Consider the following 24,926-nt stretch of genomic DNA (forward strand, 5'->3'; position numbering starts at 1 on the left):
TGTGCCTCTGCTTCTGATTCTCTTTCCCTGCCTCAAACCCACTGTGCTCCAAGTTTAGGGCCTTGGACACGGTTGGTTTTATTGTAGCCCCCGCCCACCCCCCGCACCTGTCATTGCTGGTGAACAGTTTACATGCATATGTGTTGTCCTCAGTAGCCTAAAATTGTTATTCACAACCTTGGCTATACATTTTAATCAGCTGGGAATCTTTAAAAAGATAAACCCATACCTGGTAGTTGGTCTACTCCCCGAGGGATTTGATTTAATTGGTTTGGGGAGTTTTAAACCCTTCTCAGGTAAAGCAAATGCGAAGTCAAGGTTAAGAACCAGTGAGCTGTGCGTTTCTCCAGATCCTTATGTGATCTCTCTCCTTGATGCCACCCACAGGCCTGCTCTTTGCACATTGCTATAATTTATTAGTTTAAGTCTCTCTCCTGGATAGCAAGGATCACTCATGCATTATTCATTTTAATGAAGACAATACTGAGTAAGTATTAGGGGCTGAGGGCTGCACCAGACACTGCGCATAAGTTGGCTCATTTATTCTTCTCAAGAACACTTGGCCTCCTGGCATTCCGCACTCTGCCTGGCACACAGCAGACACTTATAATTGATTGCTGAATTGAAGAGATAGTGAGCTGAATGCCAGCAGTACTGAGTTTGTCTGTGTCTCTTTCCCTCTTTCTAAGGCAGCCCTGAGGCTTTGGCCATGGCCACAATCTCTAGTGACAGCCCCATTCAAGCAAATTTGCTTACACCATCCACATTCTTCCAGAGATGGATTCAGGGGTGAGTCTGGGGTCCAGTACCAAAATGAAGCCAATCAGTACATGGCATTCAATAAACCATAACACAGGACCAGATTTAGGCCAGCATCATGAAAGATGATGGAAGTTACGTATAAAAGCTTCCATTTTTCTTTCCAGAAAGTTTTCAATACACTCTTGCTGTCTTTCCATGAAGATTGTTAAGTCAAGATGGGAGCCCACAGGCTACTGAAGTCATCTTGTCATTAGACTGGGAGTGATAGGGTGACCCAGAGTAGAAGGCGGAGCCAGGGGAGTCACATAGGACCAAGTCGAACTCCAGTGCTCCAGTGGCCATCCCCATTCTTTGTTTGGGACGTTCTCTGCTGCAGGAATCATTTATCTTATGTGTTAAACCATTTCATTTCATAGTGGTGTTTTCTTGCCACCTAAGCATTCTTTACTTTGGAAATAAAACAAATCTGTTAAATGCTTGGCTCACAGGGGATTCTAAATACATGTGGCTTTGAGGAGTTGCTTCAGATGGCCATGGTTATAGGGAAGCCAATTTGAGCTTTGTGATTTAGGCCCTTCCCTATGGATAAAGTGCTCTTCCACATCTTGCTCCTCCCCTAGTGTTATGGCTTGGATGCCAAGTGTCCCCACCAAGAGGCTCAAATAGGGAAGGGTGGATCTCCAATGTGAGGTGCTCAGAGGTTTTGGAAAGTGATTGGGTCATGAGGACTCTGACCTAATCTTTGGCTTAATCCATTGATGGATTCAAAACTGTAGGGAGGTGATAGAACTGTGGAATGTGGATTACTCTTATCCGTGTGCTGGCTATCCCTGAACAAGACAGCTCCTGCATGCCTTTCGCCAGGATGCTCTGCTGCCTCACCATGACCCAGAAACAATGAAGCTGGCTGACCAGAGGCTGAAAGCTCTGATACCATGGCCAAGATAAATTCTTCTCCATGTATGAATTTTTTCCCAAGTATTTGTCACAACAACAATATGCCTGACTCATAATCCTACTAATGAACATCTATTTTGGCCTACAGAAAGGAGGGTATGGACCTGAGTGTGGATGATGGGGCTGCTGTTTCCAAAGTGTCCAGGTGGCCATCTCTTTCCTCTCTCAAGCCTACCTCTGAGCAACAAAGGCAACAAGTATCAATTACTAGGCATGAACTCTGTACCCAACACCAAGTAATGTCTCAAGATATGCCATCTCATTGAGTATTCATAAACCCCTAGGAGACAGGCACTCATTATGAAGTTGTAAATGATAGAATTTAGGCTTAAAGCTATAAAATTCATGTCCTTACAATCTGAGACATCCATCCATCATCCAGCCCTCCTTGGTTTCTCACTCACCAGGTCCATCTCAAAGGCCAAACTCTGTGATGCCTTGTGTCCTAAAGTATCATGTCCTGTATTTTCAACTCAAGAATCTCAGATCTGTGATGCACTTTGTTTATTAGTCACAATGCTGCAGGAAATCGATTTAGTTAGCATTTTGCAATGGGAAGCCAGCATAAAATTTGAAGTACATTTTCACCCAGTGGTAGATGTGATGCAGGATATTAAAAAATAATAGATACATTGAAAAATCTCTTTTTAATATCAAAGATGTCTACATGGACCACGCAGCTTCTCTGTTAAAATTTAAGAAAAAAACATGGGCATGAATCATTTTAAGAAAACAAAAATCTCAAAGCTTCTTTGTTTGCAAATATGATGTTGGATTTCTGAAACTAGATCAGCATTTTAGAGACATTTTCTGTGTGTCTAGTCTTATATTAGGTTCATTTAATTACAACCTGTGGAACAGGTTCTCCCGGAGATTATATTGAGGAGAGAGAATAAAGTAAAACAAAAGAATAAGAATTTGGTATTCTAAGATAATCTTAGGTACTCTAAGGCAGCACATGATAAATTTCCAAACAGTGGTACAGACAATGTGTCTAATAGGTTAGAGGGGAAGCTAGCCACCATCGATCAGGTCCTTGGGATGAGGTGGGTTCTTCGTATGCCATTTCATTTAATCTTTAAAGGGTAGGGTAGTGTCTTGGAGATCTTAGGCTCTGTTCTGCATATTTCTATTTGGTATTTCTTCCATCTCACTTTCATTTATACACACCTCTAGCCTTACCACAGGAGGGTCAGAGAAGAGGTCAAAGCTGAGTACCCAGTGTGGGCTTCAGAAGTATAAACCCTTAAGGGGGCAGGAAAGACCTAGTAGTGGATCTATATCTGGGGAGGAACAGAGGAAGCAATCTGGCTTTTCCCAGTGTGGTGGGCTGAGGACCTGGGGGTGGGCGATAAGACATCAGAGTTGCAGAACTGAAGAGCCTGGAGCTCTGGAGCTGCTTCCTGGGCTGAGCCCTGGCAGGTGTATAATACTGACACAGCAGTGGATAGGCAGTCCACAGCACACAGAGTACATGAGCAACCATACAAGTATTCATGTGGCTCTGAGTAGGGCAAGAAAACACAGAGACAGCTGTCCTTCCCGAAGGACCATTAGCAGCTGAGGATCAAGAGAGGTAAGTGAGTAGTACCGTTTCAGTGGATAAGCGCATGGAAAGGTGACTGGGCCCGCAATGCCCTAGCATTCTATAACCTCCCGTCAATCGGCCATCACCCAGATGCCAAACCTAAGAGGGTTAAATCTCTCTTACTCACATGGAATGAGGCCTGAAATGAAACAAAGATAAGTGTGGGAAAAAGCCACCTGCTGTAGTGACAACTTTTACAAATGTGCTTTTTGGGGTTTGATAACTTATCCAAGGCCTCGCACCCAGAAATGAGTGAAGCTGAGATTAAAACTTGACCCAACCTTCACCACGCACATCACCTAATCAGATGTGACTAGGGAGGTTCAATGAAGTCCTTGGATGGGGATAGGATAGACTGGTAGAATACTCAGTTATCCTGGCTTCTGTGGACATGAAGAGTGCTAGTATGACAAGAGTGCTGGGAAACACAGTGATTCTGAAAACCAACAGTTGGTCTCCAGTATCTGTGATTTCACCTCCACTCACTCAACCAACCACAGGTTGAAAATATTTAAATAATACTAAACACATACAATTTTCTTGTCAGCATTTCCTATACAACATTCCATGAGAACCATTATATAGAATTTATGCCATATTAGGTCTTATAAATAATCTATAGATAATTTGAAGTATTTGGGAGGGTATTTGCAACTTTTATTCAAATGCTGAACCACTTCATATAAGAGACGTGAGTATCTCTGAATTTTAGTGCCCATGGGGGATCTACAGACCAAGCACTCACAGATACTGAAGGACAACTGTATTCGGTATACGTGATTTAATGCAGCCTGTCCTATGCTGGGCCAGAACATATATATTGATTGCCCCAACTTTCCTTCATCTAAGAGGTGGGACTACTCACAATAAATGCAACTCTAAGAGAAATTGAAGGCAAAAGACCTCAGTAGTGTGAATGCACTAAGTCTCTGCCTTGTACAGACTGTATTCAGGAAGCTACTGATCTTTGCTGCTTTCTTTCCCTCTGATATTTAGTCTAGGAAATACATGGGGAAGGGAGCCTGTGCTTCCCCTTGCTTGAGTTGAATACTCCTCTGTACAAGGCTGGTGGATGGGGATCCCCCTCAGTGAACACAATTTCACGGATGGTTGACTATCAATTTTAAGCAATGCAAATGACCAGACTGTCTGAAGCCTTGCTTTCTCTTATTTCCCCATTTTGGTGATGGAGATACCCATGGAATGCAAAGACGAAGTGAAGTGTGTAATAGACCCCGATAAGCTGCAGCTTTAAAACTCTGTGCATGTAATCTCAAAGGAAGTTCATGTAGCTAGAAGCTGCAGGTGACTTGCAGAGAAAAATGATCGGTCATCATGACTGGCCATGACACAGTCTCACAGTCTCATCAGGCTTTTTTCTCAACTTTTGTTTTTTTTTAATTACATTTTTCGTTTTCACAGCAAACATTTATATGACATTATAGAGAACAAAGCATAGGACTTAAGGATGACCCCAAACATCAGATCCCTTGAGTTGGGGACTTAAATTCATGGAGTTAGAGGTCTCTCCTAAACCATCCAGCTATTGACTTTATTCTCAGATGAAGAAATTGAGAGCCCAGGAGGCAGGACTGTCTTCAAAGATGCAGAGCAGATAAGCAATGGCAGTGAGGACCTAGAGTTTCCCTCTGTGCACCCCAAGTCCAGGCTCCCACACTGAACCCTGATACCTGGTGGGTCTGAAGTTATCATTAGGCCTCAGCAAGACTTTGTCTAAACTGTGGGGGTATGTAAAGGATGTTTGACAAATGATTTTCCTTCAGATCCCAGAATCTTCTGGTCCTCTTTGGCTGAGATGGTCTTGTTCTGATGGCACATGTACACATTCAGATCCAAAGGCTGTATGACCCGTGGCAAGGTACTTATTTTCTCTAGGTCCTGGCTTCATTGCGTATAAAAGGGGTTCAGATTATGCCTATGTCTCAGGTTGTTGTGATGTCTAAAGGCCAGCCCAGCTAGGGTGCTCAGCACAGTACCTAGTGCATGCCAACATTTCAAACATAGGAGCTAGGGTTGGGGTGTTTTATGCTGTTTTCTAAACTTGACCTTGGTCTCCTTGTGGAAGGGGCATCCTATGGGAATGGATTTCATGAAAATTTCCTCAGGGAATGCTGTCTGAGTGGAAGGCAGACTATGCCAGTGCGTGCTTTCTTCTTTCAGCAGCAGAAACCCGAGGGATGCAGAATAATTTGAACACAGACTTTATTAAGGGAAATTTGTACTAAATTAGACCAAGCTCATTAATTGAAGACATGTACTACTAAGTGTCTGCACTGATGCCAGTGTCTGGAGAGAAATGGCCTGAAAATGTACAGTAAGTGTCATGTGGTTCCAGTTGCCCTGTGTGTAAGGATTACAACCCAGCTATTCTACCTTTTGATCCTTTTGGATTCATTCTTTGATTTGTCTTCTCTCTACTTCAAAGCTATAATGAGTGTGCTGTAACTCTCCCTCCCCAGTCTCCAATGTTTAGAAAGCTCCCCTCCATCTCCTGCTGCCTGTTAAGTAGGGATAGGGCTAAGAAGGATGAGATCCAGGATGGAAGCCTTCCTTACCCAAGAACAGTGGCATCTTTAGGAATAAGCACAGCTGGGTACTCTAGAAAGGCCAGGGTTCTGAGCATGGACAGACAGTCCCCTGATGAAGTGCATCAAGAAAATGGGGATCAGACATGGAGCAGGGTGGCATCTTGAGTGGGTCCCTACAACTCTGCTGCTTCACATGTTGCACACGTGGAGCCATTTGACTAATAGAAGCCCTGCTCAGATGTAGCTAACACACAACAAGGAAAACAGAGGCACTCTGGTTGTAGCACAGGAGAGGTACCCTGGACTATTGCATCCTGTGGCATCTTCTAGAAACCTCAAGACTTGGTAAGACACATATCCGGCAGAATCAGTTGGTGCAGTTACCTCACAGGAACTGGTAGTTAGGCCGGATATAGAGATCCCAGAATCAAACAGATGTGACTATATAATTTTTCAGTGTTTGGAGTTGAACTTAGTTTAATCAAATTTTTGTATTTACAAGTAGGATAAGTAAGAAATCTAAGGAATTCATATATTTTGTCATTTGTGTTAAGGCCTATTGTGTCAAGTTAGTGTTCCCAGACATTCCTCAGTGCAAGTTCATCTACTAGTCAGCCCAGGTCTATCTAGGGTCCCCTGCTTTAGGAAGATCGGCTCTTCTTCACCCAGCAGTACTCATTTGCCAATTATTTCTTCAGTGAAGATTGGGGTCTGCTGTCCATTACGCCAGTTCTATGCTGGGTTTTTGTCTGCTTGAGTTTACATCTGGGGACACTAACTTGACACAATAAGCCTTAACACAAATGACATAAATGTATGAGTTCTGGGGCAGGGGGATATAGGAGTATCCGTGGAGAAGGGGATATAAAGATGATTAAGACTGATTGAGATGTTCTGTATGAAATACACAAAAATTCAATAAATTAAAAGAAATCTAAGGAAAAGGGATTAGCTTAGTCTTAAATGATCTTCTCTGTTGTGACCTGCTATAATTTGAATTTATCACCCTCAGGTTTATAGGTTGTAAGCTCGGTCCCCAGGGTGCCAATATGGAGAGGTCGTGGGACTTTTAAGAACTGGTAGGTCTCACAAAACTGGCCTCTTCCTGTACTCTGGCTTGAACTTTTGCCATGTGTCTTTCCTGTTTCTGTATTCTCTTACCATTCTGATGCTATCTATTATGAGGTGATGCGGCCAGTTAGGTGTCCCTCATCAGAGCTGGTACCATGCTTTTGGAATTTAAGTTTTCTAAACTATGAATAAAACAAACCACTTTTTTTTTTAAAAAGTACCTAGGGTCAATGAGATGGCTCAATGGGTAAAAGTGCTTGATGTGCAAGTCTAATGATCTAAGTTTGGTCCAGGAACTCATGCAAAAAATCTGGATGCATCTGTATGCATTTGTGATCCCAGCACTCCTAGGGTGAGCAGGTGGAGATAGGGGAATTAGGTGGGTGCTCAAGGGCCAGCTAACCTGGACTGTTCAGTACAACAGAAACAAGAAAAATCATGTTTCAACAAGATTGAAAGAGAGTCTACTCCCAAAAGTTATCCTCTGACCTTTACACCTGCACCATGGTACATGTGCACCCCACTCTCTCACATACACATCGTACATATACAGTAATAGTAGTAATAATAATAATAATAATAATAATGAAAAAATTTAAACAAGTACCCAGTCTCAATTACTTTGCCAATGAAGTCAGATTAATGCAGAGAGAAACAAGGGTCGTTGTATAGAGGTAGCCACAAAAGCGTGTAATTTTATCCTGAGAGGTTGGCACCTCCTTGGATATAGAATTCATGGTACGATGGCCTGTATCAGCTATACAAACAATGGATGAAAAGATTTTCCCTGAAATTATGTAATGCTGCATGCTCTAGACTACACTGGCAACATTTCCTAAGTGCAGATGAAGTCTATGTTTTTAATTACTGGGAAAATATCAATGAGAACAAAGTTCTACTGATTGCACTGGCTTTTGAATTCACTAACAGGACACAGTAGACTAAATGGGGCTGCAGAACACAGACCCAGAAAAGGCCTGGAGCCAGCTCCCAGGAGAACCCAACATGCAGCAGCTGTCAAATCATTTTCTATTTACTTTGTCTGATCCCAATGGGAAATTTCACAAATGTGATTGAGTTTCCTAGCCAACCTCAGAAGCACCTGGAGAGTGCCCCATGATTGCAAGCCCATGAGGATGCAGAGCTTTATGCTATGTATGTAAGTAGACAACAGAGCGCTTAGAAACACAGAGATAAGGGCTGCTTCACGGACCATTAGTTTCACAGCACTGAGTTTCATTGGAAGATCTTTTGATGTGTCTATTCCAGACAAAATTGTAGCTCCTGGAAGAATGTGTGCCTGTGCAGAGCTTCCCCGCCGCCTCCTTTACCTTCTTTGTGAGCTCTTACTCATTCATATGAGTGAATTCATATGGATGAATTTTAAAGATTAGTATCTGAAAGAAAATTCGCCTATATGTTGCCATTCCCAGTCTACATTTATGATAGGCTGTTCTCCAACCTCCTTTCTGACTTATACATGGACCCAGGAAGGCAGGGGCTGTGTCGGGGGGCTAGTCCTGGGGAAGGTGAAGAAAGTCAGGGCATGAAGGGAAACATAGGAGAGCTGAGACCACAGGTGCTACAGCAGCCCGAGTTCTTGGAGATTGCTTGAGCTATAGTAGATAGAAGAAACAGAAAAGAGAGTGTGGGAAGGCCATCAGATATGTCAACATTATACATTCACCCACATGAAACATGCCAAGCACATGCAATGTGTCCAGCACCTAATCCTTAGAGAAACATTGAGGGGTAGATTTTGCTTGAATATGATAGACTAGAAATTAGAAACTCAGAAGCAAAAAGAGCCACACTGGCATCATCTCAATACCTGATTTCAAAATATTTCGGAGCCACAGCAACAAAACAGCACGGAATTGGCATAAAAACAGGCACATAGGCCAATGGAACAGAACCCAGGACCCAGAAATAAATCCATTTATCTATGGCTGTCTGATCCTCAACAAAGATGCCAAAAAATGAACTGGAGAAAAAATAGCCTGTTCAACAAATAGTGCTGGGAAAACTAGACATCCTCGTGTAGTAAGTTCAACTGAGATCCTCTATTGCTCACTATGTGCACAAATCAACTCAGTATGTACCAAAGGCCTTTGTAAGACTTGAAACTCTGAAGCTTCTAGAAGAAAACATAACAGAAGTACTTTAAGACATTGGCACAGGCAACGATTTCCTGAAGAAGACTCCAATAGCTCAGGAAACAAAAGCGAGAATTGGCAAATGGTATTATATCAAATTAAAAGGCTTCTGCACAGCAAAGGAAAGAAAGAGTGAGTAAACAACCTATACAAAGGAAAATCTTTGCTACCTATGCATGTGATGGAGGATTAATATCGAGAATATATGAAGAACTCAAAAGAACAGATCATTGCATCAAAAACTTGTCAAATGATCTGAACAGATACTGCTCAAAAGAAGAACTACAGAAGGCTCATAACAGTATGAAAGTTGCTCAATGGTTTTAGCCTTCAGGGAAAAGAAAACCAAGATGCAGCTGTGCTACTCCAGGACACGTATCTGAAGAAACTGAAGTCCTACCCAAACTTGCACCCATGCTTATTGTTGTACCATTTACAATAATGAAGATATGGAATTAGCCTAGGTGCCCATCAACAGATAAAATATGTAAAAGGTATATGATCTATGATCTCTCTCTCTCTCTCTCTCTCTCTCAGAGAGGAGAGAGAAGGGAGTGCTATTTAGGCTAAAGAAGAATTAAAATATGCCATCTGTAGGAAAATGGATGGAACTAGTGATCATAATGATAAGAAAAATACAACAGACACAGACATTTCCTCTTATATGTGAAAACTAGAAGGGCAAAAACTAGAAAGGTAAAATGAAAGTAAATAGAAGATCAGAGAAATTAAAAATCCTGAAGGACATATGGAAATTAGTGTCCTGTGTAGATAAAGCTAGCAAGTGGCAATGCTGGATTTAACTCAAGCTCAAAGTTTTCTGACTCCAAAGCATAATCTCTTTTTCATTGCTTCTTAGAGAATTACTTAAGTAAGTAACAGAAAATGAGCAAGAGGAAGGCAGTGATTCTGTGCGTGTGCATGTGTGTGTGTGTGTGTGTGTGTGTGTGTGTGTGTTTTAAGTTGCAGAAGGTTTAAAGCACTATGTCAGTATCCTCTGACGTATGGCTTGTGCCAGTCTACATCAGCTTTTGGAGTTTCTTTCCACCAGGGAACAACATTAGATACTTCCACTCAGGAAAGTAGCCAGAGCAAGATTCAACATGTACAAGTCTGAGAAATGGCTTTCAGATAGATTTAATCCTGTATCACATTAGAGCTGGCATTTATGGGATGATAGAACCTTCTTCAGATGCCTTTCACGTAGACATCTCCTAGTGAATGGATTTAAGGGCCACACAGAATATTCTCCACCTTCACATCTGCCAAAGAATATTTCAGAACTGCTGCGGACCAAGACTTCTGGAATGCTTCTAACACTTTCTATCTATCTATCTATCTATCTATCTATCTATCTATCTATCTATCTATCTATCATCTATCCATCTATCTATCATGTATCTATCTTCTATCTGTCATCTATGTGTGTGTATGTGTATACAAGTTCATATGTGTGCATGCATGGAGAAGTCAGAAGACAAACTTAGATGTTGTTCTTCAGGGGTTATCCTTCTTGTTTTTTGAGACAGAGTTCTCACTAGTCTAGAACCATCCAGGTAGGATGGACTTGTTGGCTAGTGAGCCCCAGGGACTTCCCCAGCACTGGGGTTATGCTCATATACCACTGTGCCTGGCTTTTGTTACATGGGTTCAGAGCCTTTGGCTTGCAAGATAGGCTCTTTCCAACTGAGCCATTTCTCCAGCCTTCCTAAGTGGTAAATTGAAATTTAAGTGGTAAAATGAATTTAAATTTCAGGACCCAAAGACTTTGAAGGTGTATTCCTAGTTTGTAGTTTAAGAAGAAGGTGTATAGGTGACCAATTGAAACACCTAGCCATAAAACTAAACAGAGCTAGATGGTATAATAGGTAAAGTCCTACCAAATTCTATTCTGGTGAACAAAATAGAAGGCCAGTCTATGTTCACAAGTAAATAGACTTAATAGACATAGGAAGACTATTACATGAAGAAAAACCTGGTAAATAATCACAATGACTATCTTCCATCTTCATCCAACTTTCTGCTATTTCTGAGATGCCCCTTACCTCCCTCACTTCCAAATCAGTCTGGTCTCCATATGGCAAAGCTATTTTTGATAGACATTACTCCGATATCATCTCTATACTTAAAACTCTCCAATAGTTCAGCTTTATCTAGGGTAAAACTCAAGCCATGGTGAACTCAGCAGGTCTACCTTTCATTCCCGGCCCTGTCCTTACCAGTGTCCTCTCAGCTCTGTTCCAGTCACAGTGGCCTCCTGCCTGCTCACACTGGATAGTGTCTTCCAAGCAGGCTTTGCACTGTCATCTTCTTCACTAGGCTACTCTCCCCTTTATCTATCATCTATCTGTCGTCTATCTATCATCTATCTATCTATCTGTCTATCTATCTATCTATCTATCTATCTATCTATCTATCATCTATCTACTATTTATCTATTATCTATCATCTATTCATTTTGTTCTTTTGTTGATTGTTTTTTGACAGGGTCTCCCTAGTCACAGTCCACCTGGAAGTCATGATGTGAACCAGGGTGGCCTTAAGGATCTTACAGAGATCCACTTGTTCTGCCTCCTGGAGGCTAGGGTTAAAGGCGCACACCACCACGCTCAGCATCATTTCCTCTTTTTTAATAGAAGTGCACTTTGGTGCGTGAGAGTGCGTGTGTGTGTGTGTGCGTGCATGTGCAAATGTGTATTTGTGCATGTGTGTGTATGTTTAAGTGTGTGCTTGTATATATGGGCACATGTACATGTTTGTGTGTATGCTTGTATGTGCATGAGTATATGTTCTCATAATTTGTGCCAGTGTCTGTATGTATTTTTTGCATGTGCATGTGTGTATTTGTGGGTGCATGAGTATATCTGTGTATGTTTGTGGGTGTATGTTATCATGTGTACAGGTTTGTGTATATGCATGTGTGGGTGTTTGTTTACAGTGTGCATGCACATTTCTGTGTTTATTTGTGTGTAGGCATATATATTTGTGTGTATATGTTCTCATGTATGTTTGTGTGTATGCATATGTGCCTTTGTTTATATGTGTACTTGTATGTTCCTGTGTTTTTTGTGTGCATGAGTGTTTGTGTATGCATGTGTATGTCTTTGTGTATGTTTGTGTGTGCATATGTGCATATCCTTGTGTATGTGCATATGCTTTTGTGCGTATATGTGTGTGTGTAAGTGTGTTGGGGGAGTGCAGAGTGATGTTTGGGTCTCTGGGTCGAGTACAGCCCCATCTTGATCTGCCATGGAACCTCTTCACATCTCGTCCTGAGGAAAAGGTCAGCAGGCATCCCTCAGAGAACTTGGATATTGAACTTGGAGTCAGAACTTGGGTTGTCTTATCTGGAGAGGAGTGGGTGCACTTTTAAGTGGGAAAGAGAGATAAATACTAGTTGACCAGGTGGATAGACTGTGGTAGTTATCAGTGTTATTAATACAATGTTTTCAGATTCCCCTCCAGACATTTTATATCTGTCACTTCCTTGTCCTGTTAGCTGCAGCCAGATGATTTGCTTTGGGCAATAATTTGTGAATATAAATGACTGGCACCACTGATAAGGGGAAACTTTATGAGCTTAACCACAGACTGCTGTGCTTTCTTCCCTTCTTTCTAGGTACCCAGGGAGATGGCTGCTAGGCCTGCTTGGGTCCCACACTGAGGATAAAACAGAGAAGAGATCTGTAATGAATATCAACTGACATGTATTAATTAATTGAGAATTGGGCATGCTTGTCACTGCAGGACAACAGCCTATTCTAACTAATTCAAGAATCATCTTCAATCATCTTAATTATTTATAAGCTCACTTTTTATTTGGCATGACCATTTTCCCACTCTAGGTAGTAGGCATATAACAGTACTTGTAGCTGGCTTTGCAATGGTCAAGGCAGGTTACGGGTTGGGGTGACAAGAATCCAGGTGTGGTCTTGGAGGGCCTCCATGAAAGAATCCTTGTAAGGTTTGTGGGCAGACTTACCTAGGACTATCTTTTGATGGGAATTCTCCAGGTCATGTCCAGTAGTATCCATGTGGTATCTAGCTGGGGCATTGAGCCACACCAAGGCTATCACTGTGGCACAGCTCTGTCCAGTGGTTAATGATTTCTGTTCAACCTCTAAGTCAGTGACTTGCTAGACCTGCTAGTTTAATGGGCTCCTAACAGATGGTACAGTCTCCCTCTCCTGGTAATCTAGGGGAGCCTGCAATACTTAACTAAGTCTTATGATGTTAAAAGGTCTTGTCAGCCTCAGGACACAGATACCAGCCCACAGGCACCTGTGTCTCCCCTAGTTTACTCCTGAGTCAACTGGTCCATAGAAGACAAATTATTATACTGTTGGTCCTACATACTCACAGATTCTGTGGTGAATCAATCTTTTAAAAAACTGAATCTGTACTGAACATTTACAGACTCTTAAAATTCCTAAATAATACAATAGAACAACTATTTACATAGCCTCTGTACCGCATTATGGGGATATTTAAAGTATGCAGGAGAATGTGTGTGGGATATATGTAAGAACTATGACATCTTAAGTGAGCTTGAGAAGATTTTGGTATCTATATGAGGTACTAGACCCAACCCCGCAGGATGACTAAGGGAGGACTGTACTGTAGCTCACCTGTGCCCCTCACCCCCAGCTCACAAACCTTGAACACTTCAACAGAATTCATGATCTCAAAATGCTAATCTGTTTACTTGGGAGCATCTTCCTTCCTTCTAGGCTTCTCATTGGTCCTTCAAAGAGCTCCCAGCCTTTAAGAGAGCAGAAACAGACTCCAGCTGAATGAAACAGAAAAGTTGTAGGAATGCATGGACAGCTGGTTATCTTGCTTCTCAGGGGAAAATAAGGTTGGCTGGGAGATTAGAAGAGAGTCATGGCTCAGGAAGAGAGGAAGGAACAGGAATGAAGACCACTCAGTGGGGAGGGGGGGGCAACTGGGCCTCTGTCCTAACAGGCCAAGGCTAGGGCTGAGGGCTGAGCTGACCTTGTCTTGAGAGTGGTCTCATGGCCTATGGTCATCTTGGTTTCTATAACCCTGGGTATACATGTGTCTTCTGAACAGAGGTCAGGGGCTTGAACAACTTGAGAGATGATAAAGAAAGATCAATGGGTCTAGAGAGATGGCTCAGCAGTTAAGAACTCTGGTTGCTCTTGCAGAGGACCTGAGTTGATTCCCAGCACCTACATGGTGGCTATCAGCTGTCTGTAACTCAAGTTTCAGGGGATATGACACCCTCTTCTGATCTCCACAGTCACTGCACGACATGGGTGCATTTACACACATGCAGGCGATATACTCATACACATAAAAAAAAAACAATAAATAAAATACTTTAAAAAGACAGATCATTGGTTTCTAAGAAACTTGAACCAGTTGGCAATTTTAATAAAAGAGTCTTTAGTTTTTCTCTACAAACTTCCAGCTTGGAACCAGTTAAGATTCTAGAACAATGAACAGGCTTAGTAATTCAGAGGCAACCGTGAACCTGTCCAGGCTGATCTAAAATTAAAATCCTTTCCCAAGCCACGTGTTCTGTTATTATCTCAGATTACTGTCTGGATTAATGCTATTTTCATTGTTTAGTAAGGTGTTAGCATTTTTTTTCTGGCTATCTCTTGTGCTGATTGCTTTTTGTTTTTCTTGAATTAGCATTTCTCCTAGATGGCACACAGTGATGAGAGACGGCTTTATTTAGGGTTACCTTGCCAACAGGCACCGACGGTAAGTTGCATGGCTATATGAGATGGGTGAATGGGCCAGTCATTAGTCACCAGGTATGGCTCGTATGTTGCTCCATCCATGTATAGAGTAACCACAGGAAACTCCACATTGATGACATAGTAATGCCATTCTTTGTCACAGATCTAATGAAAAAAGAGAAAGAGAAGCAGCTTAAAATGAATCTACAATGCAACACTAAACAGCCTTTCTAACTATAATTATGAAAGAAGGAGATGACATTTCGGGGTCAACAATTATTACCTCAAAAACTCAAAGAACATAATGTTGATGTGTATCATGCATTGAAGCTATCAAGCTCATCATCGAACTCAGTGAGAAGAGAAATACAAACGAATCTAGTCATCAGATGAATATAGTCATCCTTCAGCATTCACAGGATTGGCCCCATGAACCTCCACTAACCCCAAAATCTGCAGATGCTCAAGTTCCTTGTATAAAATGGTACTGCATTTGCATATACCGTATGCATATCTTCCATGTACTTTAAATCAGCTCCAGATTACTTATGCTACACAATACAAAGTAAATTCTATGTAAATAATTGCTATACTGTATTGCTTAGGGGCTGACTACGAGAAAAGAACAACTCATATTCAATACAGGAGCAATTTCTTGCCTGGGTGAATGCATGGATACAGTACCTACAGACACAGAAGGCAGCACATCTATTATTGGACAATAGGCAGAACATCTTGTTCACTACTTATTTAGGCTAGCAAGATGTTGGTGAACAGGTAGGAATGTCTGATTAAATTTCTTTGGATCAAATTTCTCTCAGTTCTTCAGTAAAGAAAAACATTCAATTGAAAACATTTTTTTTTTCCTGAGGCTGGAGAGATGTCAGTGTGGTTAATAGCACATGCTGCTCTTGCAGAAGATGCAGGTTTGGTTCCCAGCATCCACATCAGGCAGCTCACAACCACCTGTAACTCCAGTTCCATGGGATCCATCACTTTCCCCTGGCCTCTGCAGGTACTGCATGCATGTGGTTCACAGACACGTAAGCAGACACCTACATATACACACAAAAATAAATTTTAAAAATTTAGAAGGAAAGCATTTTTATAGTTTTGGGATAGATAGGGCTGTAATAGGAACAGTGCTACAGTGGAAATAAAAATAAAGATAAAGGAGGGGAGGAGGAAGAAAGAAGGAAAAATGAAAGAAGAAAAGGCAGAGGGAAAAATTCAGAGTTTGAAAGGAGTAAGAAAAGGCAGTGAACACAGAGAGAGGAAGAAGCAGGAGACTCAAGAGGATGTGGAGGGCCTAAACCCTTTGTCTCTGTGTTAAGTAAGATTTTTCAGAGGAGCTGGGGTAGCTGGGCCTTTCATCAATTCAAGGAAAACAAATTCCAAGGGAGACGGACTTTTCAGCAGGACTCAGCCTTTCTCTATCTTGGGACACCTGGGGAGGCAGAGAGGGACCAGGATGAAACCTTCTGACCTGTACTAGGAACTGGATACACTTAACATGTCCTGTTCTACCTAGGACTCCTGTTTGCAGGGCTAGAAACCAGCCTTAATGAATTGGAGAGGTGGGAGTGGGGGACTAGGATGGTTTCATGGTTGATTTTGACCATCAACTTGATTGGACTGAGAAACACAGGGAATTAGTGAAACCCACATCTGGTATATCTGTCAGGGCCTTTCTGGGGATGACTGCCTCCTTCTCTGACCTAATGAATGGATTAATCCCTTAGTGGGCTCATAGTATGACTGTTTGACTGGGATGTGTTGAAAGGTTAGGGAAGTGGGATCTAGTTGGAGGAAGCAGGTCATTACAGATGTGTCCTTGGGGCTCTAGCTCACCCTGACCATGTCTTGTGCTCTGTGTTTGCTGATGACAATGAGGGGCTCTTCTCTGCCATTCCCTCTTTGCTATGAAGGACTGACATCCCCGAAATCATGAGCAGAAGGAAATCTGGTCTTCCTTAATATATTTGATCACAGTGACACAAAAGTAACAATACAGGCAGAGTCATGATTCCTTGAGGGACTGAACTCGTACAGCACAATCCAAAACAGAAGCCAAGACTGGCATGTCCTGGGAAGACAGGAAGCTTAAAGGGTAGCAAGGCTGAAGATTCGTGTCTCGCCTCCCTCTGGGCATGCCTAGACTCTCCCCTTCATAGTCAATCTCCTTCACACCCACTGCACTGCACCCTGCTGTGTCCTCTGAAGTGTCTCTCATCCTCTGGTCTCCATCACCCCTGCCATCTGTGGAAAGGGAGGCAGATGAGTTCTGCATGAAGGTGACCTCAAGGTGAGGGCATCAAAGCCCTCCCTCTGTCCTGCACTGGATTAAATGTGCTGTTTCTCATGAATAGATAACACCAACAGGGATGCTAAATGATCTTTTCCCTTTCATTTTGGAATAAGAATTTTTCCTTAATGTTCTTTTTATATTGTCCTGTCTCATATCTCAGAAAATTACTCTGTTTGAAGCCCATTAGTCTGATAAAGCCTGATGAATATTTTAGGGGACTTTGGGAGGAAAGCAGGAAGGATCTAGGCAGGTCACTCCAATGTCTTGTTGCACTCAATGAGAAGCTCTGACTCAGTTTACACTCTTCTCCTGATTGACGTCCTGGACTAGACTCTGGCTGGATTCAGAGCTTTTGGGTTGAACTGCAGCAGGATATTCCCAGGTTGTAGGGGTGGTACCAAAAAAGCCCTGAAGACAAGAGTCTGGGGCTGATGAAAGAGTAGGGTACCAAAGGGAGACTTTGAATGAAGCTCCCTGGACTTGGGACTGGCAATTGAGGACAACCAGGCAGTAGTGGAAGCCTAGAAATGGCTCAGATCCTGGGGTACTCTCAGGGGCATCTAGAAATGTCTGACCAGGTCCAGGGTGACAGTGAGGAACTCCTGACCATGCCATCACGTGAGTAAAGTAACCAGATGAGAGATATCCATCCAGGTGGCACATGATGACTCCCCAATTTGAGTCCCATCACCATCCTCATAGTAGCCATCCTCTATGTGCACGTGGCAGGTGGATGCCTTGTGTTTCAGCCAACCGTACTGGGCTCCACACATACTGAAGATGAAGGGGCATGATCTTCTGGCCTTATTTCTCAATACTCAGACTTTTTGTAAGAAACAGGATTCTTTCATATCTCAACAGCAGCAACTCTTCCCAGGATTGTAATATTGTCCTCGATGTCTTTTCTCCAGCTTCGTTGAATGGTGCTTCATTAATCAGTAGCTTCCATGATGCCCCCTCATAAAATAGTGATGCTATATCCTGAGCTGAGTTTTCTAATGGGGATCTTTCCCATTCTCATTAGCATATCCAAGGCTCTCAGCAGCCTCAAAGAACACCTGTAATAATCTTCAACCTTTTTAAAGATGGGAATGTTTCTATTTGCAGCACTCTTATAAACACCCTGTCAAACAACAGTTGGGAAAGGTTGCTTTGGACCACACAGTAAACCAATTTGAGGCCCCGAACGTTTCCATCTATCCCTTAATTTTGGTATTAAAATAATAACTTCACAAGCTCCACTGTAAATGGCCATGTACCATGGATATGGATATCCTGTAATGTGCTTAACTATTTGCTAATTGTCAGATATTAGTTTTATGACAGCTATTACAAATGATGCTATGATAAATTTCTTAGGCATAAATATTTGTCTGCATTTCTGATTATATCCTTAGAAAAGATTCCTGGAAATAAATATATTTTTAAGGCTCTTGATACATATCACGATTTTTGTTAAAGGTTATAACTAAACCTAAATAAACTAAAGGTGGTTTATTCTTTTAGACACAGAATGTGAGAAGGCTCATATATTGTGCCATTGCCGAATTAAGTATTAAAAAATAAGTAAAATCCTAGAAATTTGTAAAGGAATGCGTCTTACCTCATTTTAATACTAGTCGCAAATATGATAAGATTTATATTCTCCAAAATCAAACCAGAAGTTATTGCCTGTGTGAGGAACAGCCAAGACTCAGAGGAAGGAAAGATGATGGGAGTTGTGCTGGCGAACTCCTAATTGAACATCCAAACTGTCTTATGTCATACCAAGCTTCAACAGCTAAAAGAAATGCCTAATTAGGGTTTCATAAATGTGGATCTATGATCAGGAAGAGACCATATTGACCCTCAGCTAGAACTGCAGGGACAAACTGTAACTGAAAAGTGATGGAGCCAGAAGGCAGCAAAAATGAAATGTTACTGCACAATTCAACCAAGACCAGAAAACTAGGCAAAGTGACCTTTCCCGTGGGGAGAGAACTTTCATTCCTAGCTGCTTACAAATCACTGGTGAACCTTACTGGCACCAGGTGTGTTCCATGCTATTTCTTTAGTGCTAGCCTAAGGTATGGCACCTCTCTTGAATACCTGCAGATGTGATTCTGTGCTAGGTGATTGTAGCTGCTCTTTAGCTAGTATGTGAAAAAGAGGTCAGAGATCCAGAGACAAACACTGAGGCAGTGCCCATGTCAGAGGAGGTCCTTGATAGGAGTAGGCTGGCATTCCAGGGTGAGTTGGGACCAGGAAGCCTCTTATGAGGTAGAAGACAAGCAGGGCGGTTCTCTGCACAGCTCCTCACAGTTTCATTCAAGTACCATATCAAGGACCACACTGGACATTCCAACTAGTTTCCCCATTAAATCAGGTATTTTTCAGCTATTCAACATGTGACACTTTACTTTGCCAATTACTGTGTCAATTGCTATGTCTCCTAAGAGTAGCAAGAGCCACCAGAAATTAAGAGACAGGTCCTTGGCTTTCAAGATTTTCAGTCCAACCAGGGGTGGGGGTGGGGGGGAAGGGAAGAAGAGAGGGAGAGAGAATCAAGCACGGAAAATATTCAAATGTAGTGGGAATTGAAGCAAGTGTTGAAGCCCAGGTGCAGAGCACTGTGAGGCCCCAGGCAGTGAAGGCACTCTTTGCCGCTGGAAAAAGTGGAACTTGTGAATACTGAAGGACTGTTAAGGTTTCAGTAGGAAGAGAAGGTAAAAATAAAGGTCAAGCAAATGGCGCAGAAACGCCTTATGCCTCTAATCGGTCATTTTTCTACTGCTGACGGCAGCAGGTTTGGCAACATGTGGAGCTGTCATTTCTGCAGTCACTTACCAAATGCAAAACCTATTCTGTGAAAACAACCACAAAGCCTGGCTGGAGCTTGCAGCCAGCCACAGTATTGACAACAGGCTTCTAGCAACCCGTGAGTCATAGCCATCCTAGATTTGTGTAAGGTGCAGGGCTCACCCATGGAGGAGAACTGGATGCTGATGTATGGGGAAGACAGATGAGGCTACAGATGAGGGTGGGACAACAGAGATGCATTTGGGAAAGGTTGGGTGTGAGATAAGGCTCCAAGCATATTTTGGGGGATGGGGGACTGAGATGCCTTCATTCTGTAGGCAACAGATGGTCTGGAGGTCTCTTGGGGAGGGGATGGTAGTCATTACAACAATCAGTCTTGGAACCTGCTTTCCATGTTCTTCCTTGTGCTACCAAATCCAGTGACACAGTAGGAGAATCAATTCTGCCCCAGGGGCCTTTTGAAAATAAAGGGGAAGAAATTACATGGTTTCCCAGTTCAAGGAGCTTATAAGCTTATTGGGAATTGGAGGTAATGCTCAGTCCACCATCAGCTTCTAAGATTAGCGTCTTGTCCTTTCATTTCATACACAGGTACTGTTTGTGTATCACATACTGTCACATCAGGACCTTGAACAGAGACTCAGTTCCTGGTGGGCTTACATGTGAGGCACTTCAAATTCACTGAGTCCAAAATTGGACTCAGAAGTGTCCTCCCATGCTAGCCTCGCCTGCTGTCTGTCTTGTGTTCCTGTCTCATGTGGTCTGTCATCCAAGCTACCACACTGGGCATTGCTTTAGGTTTCTCCCACCCTTTCCCCTCTGAAGTCACTTTACTGTCCTGTGCTAATGCTTCTGTTTTGCACACTGTCCCCTGTCACTCAGTACCACACTCCTACTCAGCACTTGCCATACCTACTAGAGAGAACAAAGAGGACGAGGAAAGGATAACTGATTGAGAATCCGGTCTGGGACGGACAGCAAGGTGGAGGCACTTGGGCAGCAGAGGGTCCATTTGTAGCAACAGAATGATGGAATGTAGGTTGGACAGAGTGACCAGTTACCCTGGAGCTTGTGGCAGCCACAGAATGAGATGGACAGGGGAATAAAATGAAGGCACAGGAGTCCATGTAGGCCATGTCTGGGGTAATGAGTTTGGTATCACACCTTCTTTATGAATTTTTTGAAGACTAGCGTTCTGAACTTTAGGGAATTTTTTTTAACTTTTTGATACCTCATTTGTGAAGTGAGAAAATAATAGTATCATCATGAGTTGTTATGTGAGTTGAATGACGGCATCTACCATGCTCAGCACATGCTTCTAGTCTTTTTTCTTCCACGTACACTGAGATGCAGTGTACACTGTAATGGAAACACTAAAGAGAGGCAGAAAGAGAATTCTTTAGACATCAAACAAAGGGACTAAAGATGAGGACTGAAACCAATGGCTGCTGAGGGCTGTGTCTCATCCCCATGTACAGGGTTTCAAGGGCTCCGAGACAGAAGAATTAGGTCTCTGGTCCACTACAAAAAGAGGACTTAAGCCAGGGTGATTGCATGAATTCTGTATTGTGAGGGGGCAGCTTGAAGCCTGGGTCTCAGAACAAATACTACCACTGACCCAGGACTACAGGGTGAAGTTAGCAAAGCACCTTGTCTCCTAGGCCTTCTCTATGTATGGGCATCATGTCCAAGTGTACGCAGCTGGCACAGGTGAAGGTCCTGAGCTCAGAAACTCACCTAAATGCATCCATGAAGTCTGGAGGGCCCTTAGCGAAAACAAACTCGAATAGGTTAAACAGATGAGAATGAAGGTACGGCTCTAGTGAACTGGAAAAGATGAGATCATGCAGCATCTGCATCCTGCCAGGCAAGGGTACCACTCTTGTTTACTAATCTGTATAAGATCTTCCCAGGAGGTCGTCTGCACTTTGGAACCAGTGTTTCCTGTGACATGAAGGTGACGGTTCAGATAGGACCCGCTGGGCCCCGTCAAAAGGCTGACTTGGGGCTGCTAGAGCTCAGAGAAAAGGAAATAAGGCAGGTGAGGTGGATCCAAGACACCACCCCCATCTGAAACTTCTTTTAGCAGCATTTGGGCAACTCTCCAAGACAGTCCTGAAAACCACCCTTCTAACTTGTGCTCAGAGCATATAAATCAAGAATTGCTCAACAGATAGGCTTTCAGCTACTCCACAAGGGACCGAGGCACACATGTCCTTTATTAGACATCGGTTGTTGTGCCTGGCACCCTGGAACCTTGTTCTGCTTTCTATTTGTAAAATCAGTTGGTTCATTTTCTTTTAATCAAGTGCCTTTAGTGGTGCCAATCAGATCTGCCTTCCCTTCCACTGGGTGACACCCATGGCAGTGCTTTTATTGTTTCTAGTCACCATTTTGGTGTATTAAGAAGTCCAGGTCAGTCAGTCTCTCCTGTGATTTAAAGCTTTCCCCACCCCTTCCATTTTGGGACTCATCTTCAAATTCTTTAGAACCCCATGAAGGAAGGGTTAGATGAATTGGATGGAAACCACAGGCCAGAGCAGAAACTCTGTTGCCAGCAGAACCTGGAATTGGGCCTTTTCAGTGCTCTGTCTCAACCAGGAAAGATGAGGGCCCCATTCATCATCAGTCATGGAAATGTTCTTCTCTGACCCCTTCGGGCTTCCATTCCCAGCTGGAATTTTACAAAATGCTGCTTTGTAATGTGTACCACAAACAAAAATGTCCAGGACAAACACTTTTGGGAAAGCCTCATTTAATACAGTTCAACAGGTTGTGTTCAGCAGAATCCCTCACAGCTGTGTTTCCCAAAGTGGGTCCCAGGAAAGCAGCAGGATCATTTGGAAACATGTTAAGAATTCATGTTTCCCCAGCACTCCTAACATCCAACAAACCAGAAGCTCCAAGGTGAAGCTTGGCAGCCGTGCTTCAGCAAGCCCTGTGGCTGACTCTGGAACCACTAAGTGTGACAGGCTCTGCTCTGAGAATGCAGTGTGGGGAGGTGCGGACAACATTGGCTGTTGAGATGCTTCATCGTCATTGTCAACTTGACTGGATTTAGACTCACCTGAGAGACACACCTCTGGGTTTGTCTGTGCAGGCCTTGGCAGGGGTTTAACTGGGGAAGGAAGACCGCTGTGAGTATGGGCACCACCATCCCGTGGGTCCAAGGCTTAATCAGAGGAAGAACGTATGGAGAGCACCATTTCCTACTTCCTCACTGCAGATGCAATACGACCAGTTGCCTCTGGTTCCTGCCAGCACAGCTAGAGCCACACCTTCCCTTCTGTGACAGACTATACTCTCAAACCATGAGCTAATAAACCTTTGTCTCCTTAAATCATTCTTGTGTGGTATTTTGTTACAGCAACTAAAGTAACTACTATGGTTGTTGACCGATTTTGGGACCTTATTTGTTTTGTCTTTTGGTAGGCATCTGTGACTATTACCTGGGATAAAAATTTCCAGGAGGCACATGTTGTGGAATTCATTCCGTTTACTTAACACATATTTATTGTGTATTCACTGTATCTCAACACATTTAACTTAAACAGAAAGATGCACTTAGACAGTTGCTTGCTAGCATTGCCAGCATCCCCTCCCCCCACCATCAAGCCAGGCTCCGAAGTTCTTCCTGCTTCTTTTCAGGGCTCTTACCCCAAGACAAACATCTGCCATAGGCCTGCCTTTATCTCCTCTTCCAGGCTTTGCTTCCAGGATGGGCTATAGACTTCCCCTGGGAATGTTTCCTCATGAATCTCCAGAGCCAACTGACATCTGTCAGGACCCTGAGGCACAGATTCAGAGCCTCAGAGCCAAAGGGGCCCGGCCTGACTGCTAGTGGTTGCAAGCGCACCTGTACCAAACTGGTTCAATATTTCAACAAGCCAGGAAACACATCTTAGCGTTGACATTTACGAAAGACGCTCTTACTCCTCCTCAGGTGTTCATAACTTGAGCATAATCAACTTTAAAGTAGATATTACCTCCTAACAGGAACGATGTTGAAAGCAAGTTGGAGTCATGGTAAGACGGGACAAAGTGAGGTGCCTGAAGTGTGGAGTGTGGAATCTTCCCCCATGAACCTGTATATTTCTGAGTCCCACTCCTGTCTATGAGCTGCTCGCAGTGCAGTGTAAGGAATATGGTGGCTGCTGAACAATTAGCATTGACTAGCGCTGTCTGTCCAAGCAGAAGATTGAGATCGGCCCCCTGCACGCACAGGGCAGTCTATACAAAGAACTAGTCTTGACAGGGGGCAGGATATACATCATCAGATGAACAAACATACTGGGCAGTGCCTATGAGACACTAGGGAAGGGTGACATGGGGCTCCTTGTCAGCCTCTGCTCATCCTGGATGGCGGCAGGGGTGGGAGGGGTGGGGGTGGCATCTGTGTTCCCACTGAAAGCCAGAGGTTATGAGTAAGTCAGCTCAGAAATGGTTTAGCTCTGCTAGACTAGGATCTATAGGACATTTCTAAAAGTTGCTGAGTATAAGTTTCATCATCTGTAAAATGGGAGAGGCACCCATCTTGTAGGAAGATGGAATCATTTCTTCTAAAGATACTTGTTAGTCCTAATGATGTGAGGTCTGCATTGTGCTGAGCACTGATTATGCAAAGTGAACAAAATAGACTCAGCTCCTTCCCTTAGGGGAGACACAGTAAGTATAATGCTTACTGTATCTCCATTGTGTCAAAGAAACTCTGGTTCAAGGTGCCGTAGGAGTCAATAAGAGGAGATTTGGATCTCTTTCCCTTTATGTATTGTGCTGCATAGCTTTAGTGTCAACTTGACACAACTGTGTTGAGGGAGCCTCAATTGGGGAATTTCCTCTATTGGACTGGCCTGTGGCCATGTCTGAGGGGCATCTTCTTGATGAGTGATGTGGGAGGGCCCCCACTGTGGGTGGTGCCACCCCTGGGCAGGTGGACCTGTGCTGCATAAGAAAGCAGGCTGAGCAGGGGTCAGGGGAGCAAGCCAGTAAGCAGCATTCCTCCATGGCCTGTGCTCCAGCTCCTGC

General features: G+C 43.2%; 1 protein-coding gene across 1 annotated transcript in view; it reads right to left on the reverse strand.

The window, feature by feature from the left end:
• The window catches only part of Clstn2 (calsyntenin 2), a 646,127-nt gene that overhangs the window by 27,398 nt on the left and 593,803 nt on the right, over positions 1–24,926 (reverse strand). The window contains exon 9 of the mRNA XM_029555749.1: positions 14,797–14,959. Coding sequence (XP_029411609.1) covers positions 14,797–14,959 — 163 coding nt within the window. The remainder of the gene's footprint in view (positions 1–14,796; positions 14,960–24,926) is intronic.

The sequence above is a fragment of the Nannospalax galili genome, unplaced genomic scaffold (assembly GCF_000622305.1).
Source record: "Nannospalax galili isolate Female #2095 unplaced genomic scaffold, S.galili_v1.0 scaffold2886, whole genome shotgun sequence".
NCBI classification, from domain to species: Eukaryota; Metazoa; Chordata; class Mammalia; order Rodentia; family Spalacidae; genus Nannospalax; species Nannospalax galili.